Genomic DNA, 25384 nt, shown 5'->3' with positions numbered 1-25384 from the left:
TAATATATTTCTGAAGGTTTGCTATAGGATAATTAATGTGTCTCCCTAACAACAGAAGTCTCTGCTTCATCTAAATCAGTAGTTTTCAACTAGCACATCACAGCACAAAGATATGCGATGGGTTTGTTTGTAGTGTGCCACAAGAAAAAAGATCTTACTTTTTTCTTTTGTGTGTGTGTGTTATATACACTGGTCCAAAAAAATAAAGGGAACACAAAAACATCCTAGATCATCCTAGATCTGAATGAATGAAATATTCTTATTAAATACTTTGTTCGTTACATAGTTGAATGTGCTGACAACAAAATCACACAAAAATTATCAATGGAAATCAAATTTAGCAACTCATGGAGGTCTGTATTTGGAGTTACACTCAAAATTAAAGTGGAAAAAAACACGACAGGCTGATCCAACTTTGATGTAATGTCCTTAAAACACGTCAAAATGAGGCTCAGTAGTGTGTGTGGCCTCCACGTGCCTGTATGACCTCCCTACAACGCCTGGGCATGCTCCTGATGAGGTGGCGGATGGTCTCCTGAGGGATCTCCTCCCACACCTGGTCTAAAGCATCCCCCAACTCCTGGACAGTGTGTGGTGCAACGTGGCTTTGGTGGATGGAGCGAGACATGATGGTCCAGATGTGCTAAATTGGATTCAGGTCTGGGGAACGGGTGGACCAGTCCATAGCATCAATGCCTTCATCTTGCAGGAACTGCTGACACACTCCAGCCACATGAGGTCGAGCATTATCGTGCATTAGGAGGAAGCCAGGGCCAACCGCACCAGCATATGGTCTCACAAGGGGTTTGAGGATCTCATCTCGGTACCTAATGGCAGTCAGGCTACCTCTGGCGAGCACATGGAGGGCTGTGCGGCCCCCTAAAGAAATGCCACCCCACACCATTACTGACCCACTGCCAAACCGGTCATGCTGGAGGATGTTGCAGGCAGCAGAACGTTCTCCACGGCGTCTCCAGACCCTGTCACATCTGTCACATGTGCTCAGTGTGAACCTGCTTTCATCTGTGAAGAGCACAGGGCGCCAGTGGCGAATTTGCCAATCTTGGTGTTCTCTGGCAAATGCCAAATGTCCTGCACGGTGTTGGGCTGTAAGCACAACCCCCACCTGTGGACGTCGGGCCCTCATACCACCCTCATGGAGTCTGTTTCTGACTGTTTGAGCAGCCACATACACATTTGTGGCCCGCTGGAGGTCATTTTGCAGGGCTCTGGCAGTGCTCCTCCTGTCCCGCCTTGCACAAAGGCGGAGGTAACAGTCCTGATGCTGGGTTGTTGCCCTCCTACGGCCTCCTCCACGTCTCCTGATGTACTGGCCATCTCCTGGTAGTGCCTCCCTGCTCTGGACACTAAGCTGACAGAAACAGCAAACCTTCTTGCCACAGCTTGCATTGATGTGCCATCCTGGATGAGATGTACCACCTGAGCCACTTGGGTGGGTTGTAGACTCTGTCTCATGCTACCACTAGAGTGAAAGCACCGCCAGCATTCAAAAGTGACCAAACCATGAGCCAGAAAGCATAGGACCTGAGAAGTGGTCTGCAGCCACCACCTGCAGAACCACTCCTTTATTGGGGATGTCTTGCTACCTGCCTATGCTTTCCACCTGTTGTCTATTCCATTTGCACAACGGCATGTGAAATTGATTGTCAATCAGTGTTGCTACCTAAGTGGACAGTTTGATTTCACAGAAGTGTGATTGACTTGGAGTTACATTGTGTTTAAGTGTTCCCTTTATTTTTTTGAGCAGTGTATATTCTGTACTATCCACATAATCAATGCAATGGAGTTTTTTTTTAAATTTAGCTTGTGAACCATGCCTTACATCAGTGGTTCCCGAACTTTTGGGCACCAGAGACTGGTTCCATGGAGAAAGGTTTTCCACAGGCCAGAGAAGGTGTGGCTTTTGTGTGCTGCCTGCATTCTGCGGATGGGGCTTCGCTTCTTTGCATGGTTCGTGGACCGGTGCTAGTGGACCGATGCTAGTCCATGGGCTGGGAATTGGAGACCTCTGCATTACATGTTTTTATATATATATATACATACACACACACACACACACACACACACACACACACACACACACATATATATAAAATCATAAATTATTATAAATCATAAATAAGATACAAGTGTTGTGTCTTATGATTTATGATGAATATATTTTTTTGATGCCTATGATCAAGATTACAGCTTTTATGTACACTCAGAGCTGATGCACCAAAGACAAATTCCTTGTGTGTCCAATCACTCTTGGCCAATAAAGAATTCTATTTTGCTCTGCTCTGCTCTGCCCTACTTCTATTCTGTTCTGTTCTGTTTCTAATGCGCTACAGAAATGACTGTTCTCTTCAATATTAAGCCATGGATTCATAAAAGTTGAGAACCACTGATCTAAATAATGGAATCTCCATGTAGCCAAACCACAACTTTACTTTCGTCCACTTAAAATTCTGGCCGAAAGGAAAAGGCTGAACAATGCCTCCTATTTTCCTTCCATTTAGTTGGAGAAACTGATAATCTCAAGAGAGAGGATTTAAAGCACTGTGGCTGAATTGAGCAACCACGTGGCTGAAGCAGATAGGGAAACGTGGAAATAATGTCAGGATCCACCCCAATATAGGCACCCGTTGGTAGATTTTCAGCAGCAGTTCCTTAAATTCTTTTTTTGAGAGAGAATTGGGGGAAAGTGCTGGTTTCTGGTTCAAATGGCTACTTTGGATGTCAAAATGCTGCTCTGTTTCTCTCTCAGCTGCAGGGAATGCCTTTTGTCAAGCAGCAAAACTCCACATGCAGCTGCAGAGTAAACACGATTCAGCCACCTGTTTCGTTGATGCGGGGAACGCTTACAAAAAGGCAGATCCTCAAGGTAAGGTGTACTGGGGGGTGAAGTGGCCTCCTCGTGATGTTTCTTCTCGGTAAGCAAGATAGATAGGAACATTTCTGGTGATAAGGATGTGTTAAAAGAAATAAAAGCTCCGGACAAAAACAACAAACTCTATTGTTCAGATCAACATAAATAATCCTGAAAGCTTCTAAAGAGCTTTGAGATCAATGGAGTGCTGTACCAATACTGATTCACATTATAGCATGGTTATTATTAGCATGATGGGATAATGGTGTGAGTAGAGATATATGTATAATATAGTGTATGTCTTGCCAATTTTTTTTTCAGCTTGAATGTGATTAAGAAAAATGCTTGTGTGGTTTCCCTCTCCCCACACTAAGCTAAATCTGTTTGGCTAATGTACGCCAAAGTATGTTGCTGATCATTAACTTTGTCCTGCCAGTTCATGAGTTGTTGACGGTTTAATTATAGGATTAAAAAGATCAGTATGGGAAATTAAGAAGAAGTTTGAGATTAATGAGAGATATAATTTTGGATGTATATGTTACATATATAAACATTAATTTGCTCATAACATTATCATGCATATTTCAACAGGTAGTTCTTGACATACGATTGGTCGCTAGTGACTGTTTGAAGTTCCAACGGTTCTACCAGGGAGAGGACTTATGAATTCAAAGTTCTGATGATCATTCCCCGCCCAATAGTCATGTGACCACACTTCAGTCACTTGGCAACCGTTTGCACATTTACAGCCATTTGCAGTGTCCTGCAGTCACATGACTGTGTTTTATGAGGTCTTTGCTGAAAGTCGGCATTTCAGCAGCAAACCATTGATCTGCTTAATACCCGCAGTGTTCATTTGATCATGGTGGTGTTCATTTAATGACCACTACAAAAAAGGTCATAAAATCAGTTTTACCACTGTCACAAGTTACAACCACTAGGAGCAGACTCCATTATGGTCATAACTCACTTGTGGTTATACTGGGCTTTTGGGATTTATTGTGTTGGAATTTCAAGAGCTGTAGTGGTAAAACATAGAGGGCAACTGGTTGGACAGAGCTGTTTAACGTACATGTCTTTTACTTATATTAAACCTCTAATCTAAACTGGATTTATACATGATAGTTACCTTTCGCTGTCTGTTTTCTCCCTGTTCTGAATATGGAATTGGGCATTCTCGTGGTTATAGAATAACAGCAACTATAAAACTTGATACCATTTAAAAAGATCAGGAAAAGAACTCGGACACAATAGAAACAGTCAAAATCACAATGAATGAATGATCACATGCTAAAACTTCTGCCTGTGATTCAAGAAGTGCCATACACTCGCATCTTCAATTGAAAGATAAAGAGGGTTTTTTTTAAACCCAGAAATTCTGATGGAAAGACCCAAGGGCTGGAAGGCAGGGGTCAAATTCCTGCAGGTGTCTCCAGTCATGGGATTGGAGATCTCAGGTCCCTTTGAGTTTACCAAACAGTCCTTTCCAATGACCTATAGGTAGTCCTCAACTTACTATCATAACTGAGACTGAATTATGGTGATTGTGGTCATTAAGCGGGTAACTCTCAGTTGCAAAAGACCAGGTCCACATGTGAAAGTTCCATTAAGCTGATTTATTACTAAAAGCCTATGTACATGAACCTTCTCAACTAACTCTTAAGAACCTGATTAGAGTTAGACAACGGACAATGGCATTCAAAGGGACTTAGACTTTGGGCCTATATAGGGATTCTAGGCCGATCCCTCTGTTCACTCTGCTCCAGATTTTGCCATTCCTTCTTCTTTAAAGAAGTAAACACTGAAAACTGGCAAAACAGTGTTGAAAATTTCAGTCTTTGACTACATGATGCTGCAAGTGGCTGCATAAAGGTGAGCCAGATTCCAAGTACCCAAAATGTGTTTGTGTGACTTGGTGGCGGGGAGTGGTAGTGGTGCAGCCACCTGAATGTTTAAATTGGCTTGTAAGCAGGGGTGCGATCCAACTGGTGTAACAACCGGTTTGGTGAAGCATGCGCGCGCATGTGCACACAGTGTTTGAAAAATGCTGCTTTTTCAGCTCTAAAACTTAGCTTCTGCTGCAGTCCCAGTGAGTAAATCAGCTGAGGCGCCGCGATCCGCTGTGCCACACCAAACAGCTGAGCTGAAAACCCCAGAAATTAAGGACAGAATAGGGCGGAGAGAATGGGCGGGGCCAAGTCATCACTGTAACTACCGCTTCTCCCGAACCGGGCCGAACTGGTAGAATCTCCCCCACTGCTTGTAACTACTATACCTTTTGGGAGATCCATCATAATTTCAAACAATTGCTAAGCAATTGGTCATTAAGCAAGGACTACCTTGCTTTCTAGAGAAACTCTAGAAACTAGAAATCTGTATCACACCAGAGCATCAATTCCTTAAAAGTGTTACTGTATAGGAACAAGAGCAGAGCAGAGTAGGGATGGGTAAAGGGTAGGCCTGGATTTGACTACTGACTTCTCCATGATTTGCAGTGAATGGGACAGTAAATATACTGTAGTTTCTCACTCCCCATTCTGTGTCCTCCTGTTGCCCAAAACTAAGCCATGAAATAAAGAGAGGTAGGAATAACTAGGAGTGTTTCTGTATGTAGAAAGACTATGAGATTTATTCCTCCTCAGCACTCAAAATAGAGCTTTGAATGCACAATTCCTTCACTCTGATGTATGTTTTTGCATCAGTTTCCACTTGGTGGACTTGGAAACTTCATCATAAACAAATTGAATGAATGAATGAATGAATGAGAAAAAGAAAAAAAGAAAGGAAGGAAAGAAAGAAAAAAAGGAAGGAAGGAAGGAAGGAAGGAAGGAAAGAAAGAAAGAAAGAAAGAAAGAAAGAAAGAAAGAAAGAAAGAAAGAAAGAAAGAAAGAAAGAAAGAAAGAAAGAAAGAAAGAAAGAAAGAAAGATCCTATAAATCTGCAGTCTGCAATGCTGGCAGGAAAAGGTGAAGAGGTTTTGTCTTCACCAGATCTTGCATAGAAAAATAGCTGAGAATCTAGTTGTTGAATGTGCTGGTACAAACCGTCCACTTTCTTGCACTAATAAAATGATTATGTTTGGATGCCTGAGTTGATTGTATTCATTGTTTTCCTCCAAATGCATCCAATGCAGAGGCTATCAACTGCTTAAATGCTGCCATCGATATTTATACAGACATGGTAAGACACCCAAAGTGCTAGGTTGGGATTCCAATTTACAACCTTTCCTATTGGTGTTGTCATAAATTCAAATTGCATTCAGTTTGTATTCATTGCTTGCCCTCTTTCACACTGGGCCAAATTCTTCTCTTCTCAGGGCCGATTTACTATTGCTGCCAAGCATCACATTACTATTGCAGAGATTTATGAATCCGAGCTGGTGGACATTGAAAAGGTAAGCCAATGTGTGTTTATCTGAAAGGGCTTGGGTTTAATTCCTGGGCGTACTTTGCTGAGGTGCCATTAAATTTGGAAGTACTGAGGAAGCCCATCACTTCAGGTTTCATGGCTATTGTCCAAATGTGTTTTCTTCCGCTAAATGAAAGGCCCTGGTGATCACTGAGCATGACTTTTGGATTTAACTCATCAATTCTCTCACTGTGTGGATGTATAGTGAACGACATAGGAAAGGAATATTTTCATATGTGTATATGTGAAAAGTTTCCCGTTCGTTTTGAAAAATAACACCTGTGACGACCTGGGGCATGGCACAAAGGCACTACGGATAATCAGCAGGAGTTCCTAAATTAGCTCCAACTTTGCCTCCAGTGTTCTGGTTACTCTCTGGCTGGAGAAAAACTCTCCCAGGAACAGCCTTTGGCTGCAGAGAATCAAGCCCAAAACGTGGTCAACACAAAACTGTAACCATAAGTCCAATCAAGGCAAAATGAGGTAAGTAGTCCGACAGGGCAGGAGCAAGAAGTCCAGAAGTGAAGGCACGGCAATAACTCAACATGGTTGAGAAGACACCAGGAACACAGATAAACAAAGTCAACACAAGATAAACTCACATTTGCTCCCAACAGCTGTCAGACTCAGCATGCATTTCTTTTAAACTCTCATTCCTAGGTATGGCTAATCAGAGCCCTTTCCTTCTCCGTAAGCAACGCATCCCAAATTGCTCTCTTCTCCGTTCCTTCCTGCGTGCCCTAGAATGAAGAGGGGGCGGGCCTGGGTCTTCCTCTGAACTCCCTCTCCCTTGTTCTACCTCTTCCCTGCTCTGCCCAGCTGGACTTTGCTTTTCCTCCACAGCCAATGGAGCCACGCTCCCACTCCCTGTCAGCTGTACATCTTCCTCCTCGGATTCAGACTCCGACAGGGGCATGACAACATTTTGATCATGCATTTCCTATAAACTTGCTAACACTACCCAACTTGGATGGTGTTAGCATCTTAACATCTTAAATGTGGTGTGGACAGGTTTTATCTCACTCCAGGGATGGCTGGGCGATACTGTGAAAATGTTGTAAAGCCCTACAGTAACACAGTAATGAAATGGCCTGAATCTATCTAATCTATCACTACAATGTCAAAGTATAATGTTGAAAATGGATATGCTGAATTCTTTTTAGGCCATCGCCCACTATGAACAATCTGCAGACTATTACAAAGGGGAAGAATCTAACAGGCAAGTTTCCATAAAAGATAATCGTAGTGCTGATTGTCTAACTCTGTATTCATTCTATTTTGTTTTGTTTTGTTTTTCTTATGTGACTATGACATGAAGTTTCATGATTCCCTCACTTAACACTTTAAAAGAACGTTCAGATCCTAAAACAACTTTTGGTTTGGCATTCTGTTTGCATGACAATCGTGATGTTAAAATGCACAGTTCAGAAATGTTATTCTCATGATAATTGAAAATTGGCTAGCGAGAACAGATATATATCAGAAGAAGGCTCTGTATGAATAGCAACAAAATGAATCTTAACTCAGATAGATCAGATCCTTTTAGCCAGAGTGCCACCTGACAGGGGTACGTTTTGATCTTCTTACCTGTATTTCTGTGATCTTCAGCTCATTATGCCGTTTGCTTCTAGCTCTGCCAACAAGTGTCTGCTGAAGGTAGCTGGATATGCTGCTCAGTTGGAGCAATATCAGAAAGCGACTGAAATTTTTGAACAGGTAGGTATGCTACTATTTGGTTTGTTAAAGCAGAAGTATAAATCAGAGGCATATTAATTAAGGCACTAACCTTTTTTAAAGAAAGGAAGTTGTAGTAAGGTTTATTATTACAGCATAAAATGCAATGAAAATAAATATTAAAAAGAGGGGGGAATACAGGATTAAAAAAATGATAAAAGAGGAGAGAGAAAGATGTTGATGTGGGTGAAGGTTCATTCTCTGAGCTTGTGGGTAGGTTTCTGAATGTTTCATTACCAGATTAGGTAATATCTGCAGCAGAGTTTAGGGGATGTCATTGTCAGTATTTTTCTGTTTATAAGGCCTCCAGGTGAGGGACTTGTGACAGGTGAGACAGATCCTCACTTGACACACCCGCACCTGAAGACCTTATAAACAGAACATTGATACTGACATTCACTAAACTCTGCTGAAGATGTTGCCTAGCCTGGTAATGAAATGTTCAGAAACTAACCCACAAGCTCAGAGAACAAACTTTTACCCTCATCCTACACCTGACCTATAGATCATTGCAAAAGATTTTGACTTCTGACTCTTTCCAAACAGTATAATACTAATACATTTACAATCTCAACTTTTTACAATCATTATTACAAGCCAGTTCTATAACTATAAAATGATTAAATCCTCAAACTAAATTCTATATTTCATTTTTCCTATTTCAAGCATAAAAACCAGAAGCGATATACCAAAAAGAAACAAGACCAAATCAAATCTCTTTGTTTAAAGCAGTTTACATTAGCCTTCTTAACCAAATCCAGTTTTTTCTCCAGTTGTGGGAAATGATAGATATTTCTATTTACACTTATTGATCTGTTTAAACTATCAACATTTATGTTAACAAAAATCTATATAATCTTTCAAATTCTTTAACCTTAAAGGGAAAAAAACTTTAATATTCATTTTTAAGATTCTAAACTTTTCTTAAGAAATTTCATCTTCATAACTAAAATCAATTACTTTTGATGCTTTAAAACTTTCTTTTGATATGCATACTTTAACATTCACTTTCAATAATACTTCGCAATTTTTTGGAATTATGCAAGCATTATATATTAAAAAAAAACCCAAAATCAATAACTTCTTTTTCTTTCCCTTTTCCTCTTGAATATAAATACATTCCAAATTTAATTTCAATAATATTTTACACATTTTAACAGTTATCTATTCATCCCATTTTCAAACCTACTTTATAAGCAAAAAATAATATATTGGAATGTTCTTTTAATTACATACAGTATGGTAAACCAATAAAAAATCCATCCTAACCCTAGTGAACTTGTTAAATTTAAGTCACTGCCTTCAGCTTGATCTTCTAAAACAAGACCCTTTTCTTCTTCAGAATGTCTATTAAATAAATATAAACTTCCCCTTTTCTCAAGAGCTTCTTCAATATGAGTTTTAAAATAAATATGTCAGCATTGTCAATTTCCATTTTGATTTTGGAGTTCCAAAATTTGTTCTCTTGAGGATTGGTACATTAACTTGAAATTCTTCTTCTTTTAATTGCACTGGGAGACTTGTAATTAATCTTCATTGTAGGCACTGTTGGTGATTTATATTCCAAAATTAAGCCTGGTGCATTGTCAAACACTAGTAGCCTTTCTGCTTTTTCAGCAATAAAGTGATTGCAGCCCCATTTCCAATATTTAAAACTTTCTGGAATTATTTAAAATCTTAAAAATCCATTTACCCTTACAAACTGCTTTAATATCTAGTTTGTAAGTTACTACTATGAATGTTAAGTGATCATGTGATAAGAATGCCTGGCTAGGATGAAATGCTTGAAGATTTCTGTTGATTGTTGAACTTTTGCCAAAGAATAATGTGCATGAGATTCAATATATGCAAATCCCTCTTGTTTGGAAAATGTATTATAAAATTTAAAAAGTATTTGTAATGCCAGGTCTTACCAAGAAATTTAAGGAACAATGTGACATTTGGAAACTTTGGAAAATAGGTCCTTTTGTAGGAAAATATATAGTGGGAAAATATCAAATATGAGAACAGGGATTCTTGAGGAACTAAAATATTGTTTTCAACCATGTTCTGTTTTTTTCTCATACTTTCTCAACTATAAATGTAATTTTTATCTCCCTAGGTTGCTACAAGTACAATGGATAATCCATTGCTCAAGCACAGTGCAAAGGACTACTTCTTTAAAGCAGCCTTATGTCACTTTATTGTCGATGAGTTGAACGCAAAGGTTAGTGCAATTTTTTTATGTACTACAATTATAGAGATCAGAATGCCATAGTATCCTAAGAATAAACAAAATATTTTATTAGTTATATATTATCAATAACGCCTGCTCTTATTGCATGAAATCACAGAAGTTCTGCTTTCTAATCTGAATACTCTTTCTGTATGTTCCTAGTTAAACATAGGAATCCCACAAGAACGATAAAGATTGCTTTGTAGACTTGCCATATGACTTAGCTGACAATTTTATGTGTCATGCCCCTGGTGGAGACTGACTCTGAGGGAGAGGAGGAACAGCCGACAGGGAGTGGAAATGTGGCTCCAGAGATTGTGGTGGAGGCTGGGGAAGGGCAGAGGCCGGCTGAGCAGTCAGAGGAGGACCCAGGCCCATCCCCTAGGGCACACAGGGAGGAGAGGATAAGGGAGAGACATGGTCTCCTCGGGAGGAGAGGCCTTGATCCTCTTCATGGGCTGCAGGTGTGAGAACTGCATAAGAGTTTGGACCTGCGTTCTGGCAAACGCTGGAGACAAAGCGTGTTTTCTTTTGGTTTGAGGTTATCTTGGTTGGCATCCTTCCAACAGACTGTGTCTTGTTATCTCCTTGAATTTGGTAAATACTTCTCCTGTTCCATTGTGGAAATTTCATCATTGTAGTTTGTTTGGTTTTTTATTTCACCTCTATCTGCTCATTAAATTTGGACTGTATTGCTTTCTTTTGAAGACTATTTTTGAGTACGTTTTATCTCCAAATGAGAATTATTGAACAGTGGGGCCAAGTTGGAGGCATTAAAGGACATTTATTTATGTTTTGGATTTTGTTATGTTTGTGTTACACTCTGAGTCATCACATTATGTGCCTGTTAGAACCAGAGTTGTCATTTGCAACTACGGACCCATAGTTTTGAATTCAGTATAAAATATTTGTTTTATTCATTATTCAAAAACAATGTTCCATGTTTTCATTATTTCAGACAATATATGTTGGAATTGACAGCAAGGCCATATTTGCTGAAATCAATTGAATATGCTGAAAGCCTCGTGTTTGACCATTGCAGATGTTTGTATCACTATTACTTTATGGAATCTTCCAATCTAATACCAATGTGCAATGCAAATAATATTCACATAGTGCTGCATTTTGCAAGAATTGCAGTTCATAGCAAGTTGAGAATCAATTTACCTGCTGTGCAGGAGATACACAGACAGAACTCAACCTAAGCTGTAAATATGGACTTCATAGTATTTTTTCTGAGCAGAAAATGGCAGCTTGCTTGAGTGACTTCTAATGGACTAATTGTGGGATGGGATGGGCTTAAGCAATCTCTCTGTAGGGAGTAAGAAAGGTGGCCTTGACAGAGATATATGGAAAGTTTTTTTTATCAAAGTGATGAGGGGTGAAACATATTTTAAGTCCACAATAGTTATACTCTATAGTATTCAGAGGCAGCTCAGATGAACACCTCCCTAATTCATTGAAATATAAGCAGAAAGAGGAGGTTCAGCACAATCAGATCTGCAAGATTCTGTTATTATAGCCACTCTCAACAAAAATAATGTTAACATTCATGTGGATCTGATCCGGTCCACCTAGTGTAGCTGACATTCTCTTCCCTGTTATTCCTCAAGTGAAGAACATGTCATGCAGTTCCATTTCTGAAAAACATATTGGGAGGTTTTCTCTTCTTAAATGTGGTTTAGTGTAATCCTAAAATACCTCAATTTGTCACCGTACAAAAGGCAGGCATGCAGCCACTCAGATTCATCAAAACACGTGACTTTGTTTTGAGCCTAACCTGTGTATGTCATGGTGTCGAATGGCTATTCAACATGGCAGAGTTGGCTAGTTTTCTGAGAAAACATCTGTTATGAGATAACACTGTTTGATATGAAGTAAACGCAGTTGTTATTTTTCAGCTGGCTCTTGAGAAATATGAAGAAATGTTCCCAGCCTTCACAGATTCAAGGGAATGTAAATTATTGAAAGTAAGTGAAACAACATACTTTTTTAAATTGTGTTGAAAACATAATTGATGGATAATTGCTAGTCTTCGTTAGAAGTATTATATTTATGAAACAGTGATGAAGGATTATGGTCACACTGTGAAAAGAGAGGAAGAATGACCATCCCAATTTACATGTTAAAAAGTAACCAGTTATTTCTTGGTCCGACTTAAAAATTAGCTATGTGGAGTATGTTTCAGGCTGATTTCAAATCCCTGCAAGTCAGGAGGCAGATCATCTCTCATTATTCCACTGGAACTCTTAAAATGGATGAAACCATTCCCTAAAAGATCTTATAAAACATAAAGAAGCTGATTATTTTCAATGCTCTTCTTTTGGAACATGGTGGAAGAATTCCCAAGACTCTTTAGCTCCTCTAACAAATTTCCCATGCTAGTAATACACATGGGAATGCATCACATAGGCTTAAAGATACTACAAGGCACTAGTTTTTGAAAAGTTATGTTGGAGGGACAGTTGCTGTTTGCTTCACTCTTTCCTGTCAAAGAAAGAATGCTTTAAATGGACAACGGGGTACACAGATAGTGCCGGTGACAATGATTTGGATTCACTGGGTTGCGTTTCTGAAATGGGGGACTTCTAGCTAGAGTTGGGCTACAGTCTAGAAATGCTGGGATTGGGAAGAGTAGTTAGGATGGAGAATCGCTTAATAATGAGCACATAGAAACAAGACAGGATATAGAACACAGAATAGAAGGGTTGGAAGGGACTTTGGAGGTCTTCTATTTCTCAACCCATTGCCCGTGGCAGGAGATCCTACTACCATTCAGACTTTTGTGGGGGCTTGATGGGGTGGATACACATGATCATAGAGAAATAACAGGACAGAGTATCAGAGTTGGAAAGGACATCAGCAGCCTCCCAGTCCAACCCCCCGCCCAAGCAGGGGACCCTACAACCTATACCGACTCAAACAAATAGCTGTCTTAAATGTCAAGTCATGTGAGCCAAGGATTCCATTGTGGCTCTATAAATGCATAGCATAGGGAAACAGGAGGAAGCAAAATTTTGAATGCAGGAAGGCAAATATAATTTAGGAGGCATTGCTAAACCAGATGGACGAAACTTGTAAGTGAAATGCAGGGATTGAAGCATAAAACTATTCAAAAGGAATAGGCCAGACAGAAGGGAAGAAAGAGTGGCATATGTGAAAACAGCGCCCATATATATTGAGATTCAGGTATTTAAGTTTGAGGCTCCAGTCAAAAGCATTTTTGTGAAAACACAAGAAAAGGAAGCACCAAAGATGTTAGGAAGATTGGGAGGTATTACTAATAGACAATCCATTTGGAAGATCTGCTAAATGTCTTCCTCTAGTATTTAGAGACACCAAAGAAAAGAAGGGCATCATAATTATGGGAATCCTTAAGTACAGGGGAAACTCAAAAAATTAGAATATTGTGCAAAAGTTCATTTATTTCAGTAATGCAACTTAAAAGGTGAACCGAATATATGAGATAGACTCATTACATGCAAAGCAAGATAGTTCAAGCCGTGATGTGTCATAATTGAGATGATTATGGCTTACAGCTCATAAAAACCCCAAATCCACAATCTCTGAAAATTAGAATATTGTGAAAAGGTTTAATATTCTAGGCTTAAAGTGTCCCACTCTAATCAGCTAATTAAGCCATAACACGTGCAAAGGGTTCCTGAGCCTTTAAATGATCTCTCAGTCTAGTTCAGTAAGAATCACAATCATGGGAAAGACTGCTGACCTGACAGTTGTGCAGAAAACCATCATTGACACCCTCAAAAGGTAATTGCAAACGAAGTTGGATGTTCCCAAAGTGCTGTATCAAAGCACATGAATAGAAAGTTCTGTGGAAGGGAAAAGTGTGGAAGAAAAAGGTGCACAAACAGCAGGGATGACCGCAGCCTGGAGAGGATTGTCAGGAAAAGGCCATTCAAAAGTGTTGGAGACTTTCACAAGGAGTGGACTGAGGCTGGAGTCAGTGCATCAAGAGCCACCACACACAGACAGATCCTGGACATGGGCTTCAAATGTCATATTCCTCTTGTCAAGCTGCTCCTGAACAACAAACAACATCAGAAGTGTCTTACCTGGGCTTAACAAAAACAGAATTGCTCTGTTGCTCAGTGGTCCAAAGTCCTCTTTTCTGGTGAGAGCAACTTTTGCATGTCATTTGGAGACCAAGGACCCAGAGTCTGGAGGAAGAAGGGAGAGGCACACACTGCAAGATGCTTGAAGTCCAGTGTGAAGTTTCCACAGTTTGTGTTGATTTGGGGAGCCATGTCATCTGCTGGTGTTGGTCCACTGTGCTTCATTAAGTCCAAGGTCAACGCAGCCATCTACCAGAAGAGTTTGGAGCACTTCATGCTTCCTTCCACAGACAAGCTTTATGGGGAAGCTGACGTCATTTTCCAGCAGGACCTGGCACCTGCCCACACTGCCAAAAGCACCAAAACCTGGTTCAATGACTGTGGGATTACTGTGCTTGATTGGCCAGCAAACTCGCCTGACCTGAACCCCATTTAGACTCTATGGGGCATTGCCAAGAGAAAGATGAGAGACATGAGACCGAACAATGCAGAAGAGCTGAAGGCTGCTATTGAAGCATCCTGGTCTTCCATAACACCTCAGCAGTGTCACAGGCTGATAGCTTCCATGCCACGCCTCATTGAGGCAGTAATTGCTTCAAAAGGGGCCCAAACCAAGTACTGAGTACATCTGCATGCTTATACTTTTCAGGGGTCCGCTATTGTTCTATGTACAATCCTTGTTTTATTGATTGCATGTAATATTCTAATTTTCGGAGATTGTGGCTTTGGGGTTTTCATGAGCTGTAAGCCATCATCATCACAATTATGACAAATCATAGCTTGAACTATCTTGCTTTGCATGTAATGAATCTATCTCATATATTAGTTTCACCTTTTAAGTTGCATTACTGAAATAAATGAACTTTTGCATGATATTCTAATTTTTCAAGTTTCACCTGTATATGGATATTTATTCAAAGCTAACAGCCAATACAAGAAAATGCCAATAATGCTTCATTGATCTTGCTGTCCGATTCATTTTTCAGAAGTTAGAAGAAGTGCCATTGCTATCAGCTCTTTTATACAGTATCTGTTTCTAAACAATAGGAATGAGCTGAAGAAATAAAAACAGTGAAGACCTTAAAAGGAAATGAACTTGTCCTCTTGCTCAGAGTACTACGGAAAGAGAAATTGGAGAATAATTGAACATGCATACTAGAGATTTCAGAAGTTCTGGTTTCAACAAGCCTAAAGAAGTAATAGGAGGAATCCAATAGACAGAAATCCTTAGTTCAAAGGGAAGTTATGATGGTTATGAACTGCTTAAAGATAAGATAGCTGAAGTACATTTGCACTATTCCATTGCAAGTAAAATGGGGATTAGCTGAGGAAAATATTAAAGTTTTATAGGATTTTTTTTATCAATCTAAGAATTAAAAGTGAGATAAAGTAGATGATGATGGGGATAGGTAGGTAGATGATAAGATAAATAGGTAGATAGATAGATAGATAGATAGATAGATAGATAGATAGATAGAGATAGAGGATAGATAGATATAGGTAGGTAGGTAGATAGATAGAAATAGATGATAAACAGATATAGATAGATGGATAGGCAGACAGACAGACCATACCATAGGGCTATGTTATGTGTTCATTGGCATGAATGTAGGTTAAGAGTGGTTGGATGCTGCCGGTGTAACAACCGGTTCGCTAAACGCGCGCTTCGCGCGTGCTCTGCAAACATGCACAGCTTCCAAAACTACTTCCCTTCAGTGTTACTTTGGGGAAGTAACACAGCTGAGGCACGGCAATCTGCTCTGCCGCGCGAATCAGCTGAGCAGATATAGGTGAGTGCAGCGCAGGGGCGGGCAGGCCCACATGATTGTCAGAGCGAACCAGTTTAGAGCCAGCTGATCATCGGAGCTAGGGGTTTGCCCAAACCGGTCCAAACTGGCAGAATCCCACCCCTGTGTGGGAGTAACTGCAAGCACTTTAGCAAGATACAAGATTTGATGGTCTGAATAGGACTGGGGAGAAAAGATTTGGATATTAATGGCTTTTTCTAGTTGAAGGCTCTCAATAATTAGATATTTTATAAAAAGTCTCGTCACATAATGCATCGGGGTTTTTCACTTGTAGAGAATATAAATGGAGTTCTTTCACATACTTATCCTTCATAAAAATTGTAATAAGAAGATCATTTTTGCTGGTAACCTTGTTATATTGTCTTGCTAGAAATTACTGGAAGCTCATGAAGAACAAAATAGCGAAGCATACACTGAAGCAGTAAGTAGACCTTTATTTTAATGAAATTACACCAATTACATTTGCACCGTTTCAGATCAGAAAAAAATCAACTTTTTGTCTCATGAGCATTTTTGAAACATAACCAGGCAACTGGTACAATCAAGCAACAGAAGCATCGATAACAGTCTAACCTGATGTACATCTAGTTGGAATTCAGTAGGTCTTAGTTAAATCGGTATCAGATGCACCCTCTGTAAAATTTAGTTTATACTGAAAGCAGTTGGCTTTGAAATTATGATTAACTTGTTTCACTGATTTCAAGGGAGCTAATTTGATTTGAATCTAACTCATTTGACTTGTAGAACTTGAAATGAGAGGTTTATGTATACTGTGTTTCTCCGACAATACGGCTTCCACCAATAGGAAGGCCCAGCATGATTTCTAGGCATGAGGTGAAATTAAGCCCCACCCCCCAAAATTTAGGCCTATTTAAACCATGCATTTCCCCGCCATTTCTCACATCATTTGTTAGAACTACACGAGGTGAAGAGAAATGGGGGGGAAGGGTGGGGGTGAGTGGGGAGAAAACTTGTCTTTAGGAGTGCCCTGCAGGTAGCCTAGGCTAGAATACCCCGATAGTCAATAGAAGCTCCCCGAAGACAGAGTCCCCAGCTGCTTCAGGGCGTGGCATGGCTGCCCATGTCCCCTCGCCTTTAGGCAGTCTCTTTCGGGCAATGGATGCTCCCCAAGTGCAGTCACCAGCCACTTCGATTGGCCAGTAGAAGTGGCCTCAGGGCAAGCACACACACACACACACTCCCCTCGCCGTGAGGCCACTTCTACCGGCCGACGAAAGCTCCCCAAAGGCAGAGTCCCCAGCTGCTTCAGGGCGTGGTGTGGCTGCCTGTGTCCCCTCGCCTTTAGGCAGTCTCTTTCAGGCGATGGAAGCTCCCCAAGTGCAGTCACCAGCCACTTCGATCGGCCGATAGAAACAGCCTCATGGCGAGGAGAGTGTGTGTGTGTGCTCGCCCGAGCCGCTTCTACGTCCGATCGAAGTGGCTACTGCCGGGTAGCAACCAAAAGACGCCTAAGGTGGGGACACACGCCATGCCCCCAAGCGCTGGGGACTCTGTCGGAAGGTGGGGAGGACGGCCTGCATATGCGCTGCTCTAGGTGGGGGAGGAAATTAATTCACCCCCGAAAAGATGGCCTAGCCATTTTTTCGGAGGTCAAAATAAAATAAGGCCCGGCCTTATATTGTGAGAAACACGGTAATATTTTGATGACGATATCATCATACTTTGCCTTGGTATTTAAATTTTCTGAATAAGTTAAATAAATGGAATAAATAAATAAATAAATTCAGTGCTAAAGTAGGGCCGGACATGTTGGGAGATCCATTTCCAATTGCTTCCTTGTTTCATGGAAACTTGATTGTGTCGAAATACTCTGCTGTCTTTTCTCAATGGAACATGTATACTCCTCTCTGGTTATTAAGGGTCATCTGATTAATTTCTGGGCTATCTAGGGTCAAATGGGGAGAAGAACTTACAGCCTCATAGGGAAACAGCCTTGTAAGTAAGCGTGCAGTTAGTCTATAATGGTATTTGTCAACCTGCTGGTGGCTGAGAGGCAGGGCTGGAATTCTACCTGGTCAGTCCAGTTCTATAGAACCGGTTGTTATGATTCTGCCCAGTTCAGAAAACTGGCAAATCGGACCACTGGCTGGTCCTGTCCCTCTCCTCCCCGCCCCCTCACTCCTTACCTGGCATGCACACCATCCAACTTGCCTACATTAGCCTAATTTTTGGTAAGTTGCTATTTTTCCTTTTATTTTCTGACTAGAGATTTAGATTAGCTAGAAAGCAGGAAATCGTTGGATTTCTTGCTTTCTAGCTAATCTAAAAACAGAGTTGAACCTTCCTTAGAACTGAAGCTTCTGTTTTTCAGTGCAGACTCAGATAGCAGACTGCAGAAGGGTAGATCTCTGAGTGAATCTGTGATTCTGTGAGCAACTCAATTTGCCTGCCTGCTCTGCCTGATTTTGGGTAAAAGTTGATCTTTTTAAATAAAAAATTCAATATTTATATAAATACTTACAATATTTACATATAAGCCATGCCCACACAGTCATGTGACCACCAAGTCACGCCCAGTCAGCAAGCCATGCCTACCCAGTCACATGGCCAGCAAGCCACACCCACAAATTAGGCCACTCCCACAGAACCTGTTGTTAAGAAATTTGAATCCCACCCCTGCTGAGAGGGGAAAGCTAGAAAACGAATTTTGTTCTTCCTCAAATAGCCCATTATTATTCTTGGATGCTTTGTATTCTAGGTGGTCATAAGAACAGGTGTGATGCAGTCTCACTCCTCCTGCAGCAGGAAATTCTTCTACTAAGGGGGAGGTAAAAAGGAAGCTGAAAAACATTGCCGTTTTTCTCACCCCAGATTCTTAAAGCTGCTCAAACGAGTGGGTTGGTGGTGTTGAATGGTTTTGCAATATGTACGGTTATTTTTTTTCTACTTACCTCTAACTAAACAATGGTGCTATATTTATAGTTTTCTTCTTGGGCACAATTCTTAAAATCACACACACACACACACACACAAAGAAAACGTGAATTCTGTGCTGATGCTACATCACCTGATCATTTACCTCTTAACTAGGTTAAAGAATTTGATTCAATATCCCGCTTGGATCAATGGCTCACAACCATGTTACTCCGCATTAAAAAGTCAATTCAAGGAGAGACCGATGGGGACCTAAAGTGAACTGTCTGTGCAGCGTGTGGCATTGTGACTTGTCTGTTGAAATATCCTGTGTCATGGCCAAGGATCATTATGGAATATATGATCAATGCTTTCTGCTTAATTGACTGGTGTCTTATTTAATATCCTGTTGTGGCTCATTCATTGTAACTGTGAACATGAATTTATATTGTTTTTCATTTCTCAAGAGAAAATGAATTGATCTTATGCATGTTTACTCAGAAAGGCAAGTCCCACTAAATTCATGGATCTTCCTCATAACTGAGCATAGGGTTGTGTTTAAGTTAACTCTGAAGTAAGTTCTCATGAAAGCCATATTCAAACCAGTCAGTACGCTGATACCAAATTATATTCTCATGATATGAGACTCCATACATCCGAGAAATAGTGTTTTTCAACATTGTTTACTACAGGATCATCACAAAAGGACACTGCTTATTGTATATTTTAAGATATTAACCAATATTATGTTGTTCACATGTGATTTGTACTACCACAGGTATAACACAATGAGTCACAACACTGAATAACACTGAGATGGTAACCAAAATACAAGTTGTCCTTGCAGTGCAATCCCAAGCATGATTCAGTGGAACAAGGTTGTGTGAAGCTTCAGTCATGTTTCATAATTAAGAATAAGACCCAAGGGGTGGCCTCGGGATCCATTTCTAGCCTCCTTTCTCCCACTCCTGCAGATGCCTTCCCTGGACATCAGAATTATGTGACAGAATATGTCGTTGAGGGAATCCTTAAAATGACATATTGGAGCATGGCTGTGTCATCTGCCTACAGCACCCGTGATTGTTGCCCAGTCAACAATCCTGATCTGGAGGAGGCAATGTTTGAACAGTAATCAGCTGGAGCAGTAGACCTCTGTTTGTTAAGTGTGGTGAGGTGACTGCGCCAACAGGGAGTCACAAAGTGACTGGGCTCCAACTTGCTGCCCAATTCATCCCACTGTCTGAAGTAGACTTTCACAATGGGATTGGAGTTAGCCTTGTAAGTCCCATTTTGGGCAAAGATGCTTTGGGTTGCACTATAAAGACCAGCTTGATCTCTAGAGGGTATCTTCAAAAATGATCCACCATCTGTAATAAACAAGAGAGTAGATTGGAAACTGGAATTATATAATTATAATTCCAGTTGAATTGAAAAGAAAAATGAAAATATTTTTCACCAGAAATGCTCATTCCTCTTGCCTGTCTGAACTGGGATACTTTAAATCTATGAGAGTGTATATTTTATTTGTGATAAATGACACAGGGAATTGTTGGATCAAATACTATTTATACTGTTGACTTTCTGTCAATATGAATCTATATGTGATTGTTTCAATAGTTGCTGGTAAAAAAAAAAACCTGCCATTTTTATCTACACAGTGTGTGCATGGGTAGATATGAATTCAGTAGGTATGTGAAACTACAGAATAATCTGGGTCTGAAATAAGTAACAGTGAGGAAGTATAGGAAACAGATTGTTTATCCAAATTATTTATTCTCATGTCTGGTCCACATAGAATGAAGTGATGGTTGCTTGGTATGATAATGCTGACTACTACAGCAGATGAGAAGACTATACATGTTGACACTTCTTTACATACAGATTCCCCCAAAGGGAAAATCAGCACAGCACAACAGTCTAGAGATAATTTTTCTCTTCTTCGGCATTTATAAAGACATACAGCTTATTCGATCTACCTTCTGCTTTTCTGCTTTATCAGACCTTTGACCTAGCTTGCTGTGTATTTTACAAAGACTGTGTGTGTGTGTGTGTGTGTGAGAGAGAGAGAGAGAGAGAGAGAGAGAGAAATTCTCAGCTCTGCAGGTGACAGTCATCTGAAGAAGTCTACGCTATTATAAGGACAGAATAGGCATATCCCTGTTCTTATCATTGGCTTTCTCATGTTGTTGCTGCTGTACTTTCAGCTTTAACAATATTTGTACTCTTAATTTCCGTTCATCTTATACTTTTAGCTAGAAGAGTATTTCTCAGATGGTATTGGCAGTGAAGCATGGATGATAGAAGGAACAGAGGCAGCCAGTGGATAATAGATGTGGAAGATAAGACATATTTATAGTATGATAAGCCATACAGGTTTATCTTAGGGCCTAGTCCACTGCAACCCACCCAAATGAAATGAGTCTAGATTTAAAGAGGGTTCCAGTGAAAGATCATTAGATAAAATGTGTTCACTAGCATTGTAGTAAGGAGAAGGAAGATTGACCTACAGCTATTTTTTTAGCTTTATACTTGACGCACAAACATATGTATTATTTAGTTAAGCTATAATTACAGAGTTGAAAGGGACTTTGGAGAGCTTTTAGTTCAACCCCCTGCTTAAGCAGGAAACCCTATACTATTTCAGACACATGGTTCTCCAATCCCTTCTTAGAAATCTCCAGTGTTGGAGCATTCACAACTTCTGGAGGCAAGTTGTTCCACTGATTAATTGTTCCAACTGTCCAGGAAATTTCTTCTTATTTCTAGGTTTATTTTTCTCCTTGATTAGTTTCCATCCATTGCTTCTTGTCCTGCCTTCAGGTGCTTTGAAGAATAGGTTGATCCCCTTTTCTTTGTGGCAGCCCCTGAGATATTAGAACATTAATCATTAAACTAGACATATCTAATTCCTGCAGCCATTCTTCATATGTTTCAGCCTCCAGTCCCCTAATCACCTTTGTTGCTCTTCTCTCTAGTCTTTCTAGATCTCAACATCTTTTTTATAGTACGGCGACCAAAACAGGATGCAATATTCCAAGTGTGATTTTGTCAGGGCATAATAAAGTGGTATTAACACTTTGCATAATCTTTGATTCTATATCTCTGTTAATGCAGTTTAGGACTATATTAGAGGGGTTTTTGGGTAGCTGAAGCTTAATGGTTTACCTGTAAATAGAAAGTGGTTGCACCCAGCCAACTTGGCCCGATATGAAAGACCTAAGCAGTGTCAAGAGCTGCTTAGCGCTTAGAAGGAGACCATAGTTATAAACTAGCTTGGGAAGAAACCCAGGAAAAAGGAATAGGAAATTATTTCCTATTTCTTCCCAAATGAATCATGGAGATGTTCAGTGGTGATTGAAGAATTAATCTCAACTTTTTTGTTATCCCTGAAAATTACTTGTAATGCTTTTTGTTACTACCACTTTTCTGTACCATGTGTTCACTATATTCAAATTTATTCATGTGCTGGGGCTAAAGATGGCTTCCCAAGGTCAGAAGGAGATCTCTGGCCTTGGAAAGCAAATCCAGTATTATGCTCTTACTTCTCTTCTTACCACTATCTGTGTTTGGTGGTTTCCAGTTTATTTTATTTATTTATTTATGTGTTTGTTTTTTTCAATTGTTTACAAGATAATAGGTATAAGTAAAAATCTAGTTATGAATACATGGATACATATAAGAAAAATAAAAAATAAAAAACAATAGGACAGGGACAGTAGGCATGTTGGTGCACTTATGCACACCCCCTACAGACCTTAGGAAAGGGGTGAAGTCAATAGTAGACAGTCTAAGGTTAAAGTTTTTGGGGTTTGGGGAAGAAACCCCAGAGTCAGGTAGAATATTCCAGACATTGACCACTCTGTTGCTGAAGTCGTATTTCCTGCAATCAAGATTGGTGCGATTAACCTTGAGTTTGTATCGTTTGCTCTTGTGTAGTTATGGTTGAAGCTGAAGTATTCATTGACAGGTAGGACATTGCAGTGTATGATTTTATATACTATACTTAGATCAGACTGAAGGCGGTGTAGTTCTAGGTTTTCTAGGTCTAGAATTTCAAGTCTGGTGGCATAAAGTCTTCTGCAACGAGTAGAGGAGTGGAGTGAAATATTTCTGGACTTTCTCAACTGTGTTAATATCAGATACGTAATGTGGGTTCCAGACTGATGAGCTGTATTCAAGTATTGGTCTAGCAAATGTTTTGAATGCTCTAGTTAGTCGTGTGATATTACCAGAGAAAAATCTATGCAGGATTAGGTTAACAACTCTTAATGCCTTTTTGGCTATGTAGTTACAGTGGGCTCTAGCACTTAGGTCATTAGAGATGAGTACTCCAAGATCCTTGACAGAGTTTGGATCATCAACAACGTCTTGACTATTCAGCCTGTATTTTATTTTCTGATATATTTTTTTTGCCAATAGGTAGGACAGAGCATTTATTTGTTGAGATTTGAAGTTGCCATTTGTTTGACCATTCTAATACATAGTCAAGATCTTTTTCTGTAGTTTGGAAATCCCTTATGTTGGAAAGGTCTAAAACGAGTGTCAAACTCAAGGTCTGGGGGCTGGATCCGGCGCCCAGGATACTTAAATCTGGCCTGCAGGGCCACCCTGGAAACAACAAAGGACTGGCCCATGGTGCTTCTGCCAGCAAAAATGGGCTTCCGAGCTCCGTGTTCGGTTGCCACAGCCTCCTGCAACTACCATTGAAAACAGCTTGGTAGGGCCCATTTTCACTGGCAGAGGGTTGCAGGAGGCCGTGGCAGCTGAAAACAGAGGTCGGGAACCCGTTTTCACTGGCAGAGCACTTGGGTCACCACAGACACCCCTGACAGGAGTGTCAAGCTGGCCGCACACACCCTGGCCCTTCCACCCCAGCCCCCCGAGGTCAAACACAACCCTGATGTGGCCCTCAATGAGTTTGACGCCCCTGGTCTAAAAGCATTGTGCAATCAGAGTTGGGCTGGAGGGGGCAGGGGAAGAACCATCTAGGAATGAGTTTAGAGATGCATCTCCCGTTTATTTCTACCTTGTTAGAATTACATCATTGGGCATGTTGGACTGCCCCAATCTTGATGAAAAATCACATTTTATGTCATTTCATTGATGGAAAATGTTTACTCAAAAGCAAAACAACCTCTTTTTGAGTTCTGCAGGACATTTTTTTGGAATAAATAGCTTGTTTCCTAAGCTCAATATGGGCACAAAACTTGGATTTCTCTCCAGTGTACTGAACAGATCTTTCCCAAACTGTGCAGTGTGAACCTTTTTTCCCCACCAGAATGCTAATGCCAGTGCAACTCACTTTGTGGTGCCACTCACCTGTTCTGAGTCTTTGTGTATACGTTGCTTAGTTAGTTGGGCTCACTCCTCCCAAACGCCATTTGTTTAAGCTAAAGACAGTTGTTTGATACCTGCATGTTTTGTGTGCCAGGATTAAAGACATGAGCCAATGTTAGCAGTATTTAGAACCATCACTTTAGGTTTCAACAAAAAGTTTCACCTGGTAAGCTTTGTATCTATTTCAAATAAAAATCCACCATGTTGTGAAATATTTAGTGTTGAAGAGAGTCACTGACAGACTAGTCACAACATACATAGTAATGCATTGGTAATATAGTTTAGAAATCTGTGAAATTTTCCTGGATGCACACATAGCAAACTCATTATGGGTCATTTATAACATGAGGTATGGAAGTGGCATCACTTGGTCAATTCTCTTGGATTTTTGTCTTAAAAGTTGGAAAATACTACACTCTCTGAACGTAAGGTTGCAACCACCCAAGTTCTTGGTATCATCTTTAATTGAAGGAGCTGTAATTCAATATACTGAAAATTTCATCTGTTTGCATTGCTTATTGTTGGCAGTGTCATTAAACTTGTTTATTACCCACTGTGAAGACAAAGTGTGTTTTTATTACTACTGTATTTTTTCTTTTCATAGCAGATTGTTAGGCTGGTACAATATGGTTAGTAATACAATTAGCAAATAATTCTCAGAGTTGTGCAGAGATTCAGATTTGAAGGCCAAAACGGAATTGGGAGCATGCAAGTAGTATATCCCCAAAATTTAAGATTTTTTCCAGTCATGTGACTGCCCTTTGCAGATGATTATGTAAAAATGTGTGTTTGGTTTAAGATATTTCCTGCAGATGCCAAATGACAACCCTCCCCCCATATCACATTTTGCCCTTTAATTCCAAGCCTAGCATATTATTTTGCTAAATAGAAAAAAATTACTCAATAGTTGGAATGATTTATGACCCCAAAAAAGGAGTTACTTGCTAGTTATTTCAACATAAAACATTCAACATTTGTAATTGCATTTTCTCTCTTCATAAGCTTTGTAGATTTTGAGTTAATGAAAAAGCCTCTACTAAGAGGCAGCTATGTAATGGTTTTAA

At 40.1% G+C, this 25384-nt stretch overlaps 1 protein-coding gene across 1 annotated transcript in view; it reads left to right on the top strand.

The window, feature by feature from the left end:
* Positions 1–24874, top strand: part of LOC113442653 (beta-soluble NSF attachment protein) — a 34877-nt gene extending 10003 nt beyond the window's left edge. Inside the window, exons 3-11 of the mRNA XM_026710363.2 lie at positions 2771–2887; positions 6005–6051; positions 6188–6265; positions 7443–7498; positions 7911–7995; positions 10115–10219; positions 12130–12198; positions 16480–16530; positions 19161–24874. Of these exons, the coding sequence (XP_026566148.1) occupies positions 2771–2887; positions 6005–6051; positions 6188–6265; positions 7443–7498; positions 7911–7995; positions 10115–10219; positions 12130–12198; positions 16480–16530; positions 19161–19265 (713 nt within the window). The 3' untranslated portion in view covers positions 19266–24874. The remainder of the gene's footprint in view (positions 1–2770; positions 2888–6004; positions 6052–6187; positions 6266–7442; positions 7499–7910; positions 7996–10114; positions 10220–12129; positions 12199–16479; positions 16531–19160) is intronic.
* Positions 24875–25384: the final 510 nt, after the last annotated feature.

Source organism: Pseudonaja textilis, chromosome 1 (assembly GCF_049901715.1).
Source record: "Pseudonaja textilis isolate UNSWEBS1 chromosome 1, rPseTex1.2, whole genome shotgun sequence".
In the NCBI taxonomy this organism is placed as follows: Eukaryota; Metazoa; Chordata; class Lepidosauria; order Squamata; family Elapidae; genus Pseudonaja; species Pseudonaja textilis.
The sequence above is the reverse complement of the archived record's forward strand: the minus strand, read 5'-3'. Positions and strand labels throughout refer to the sequence as shown.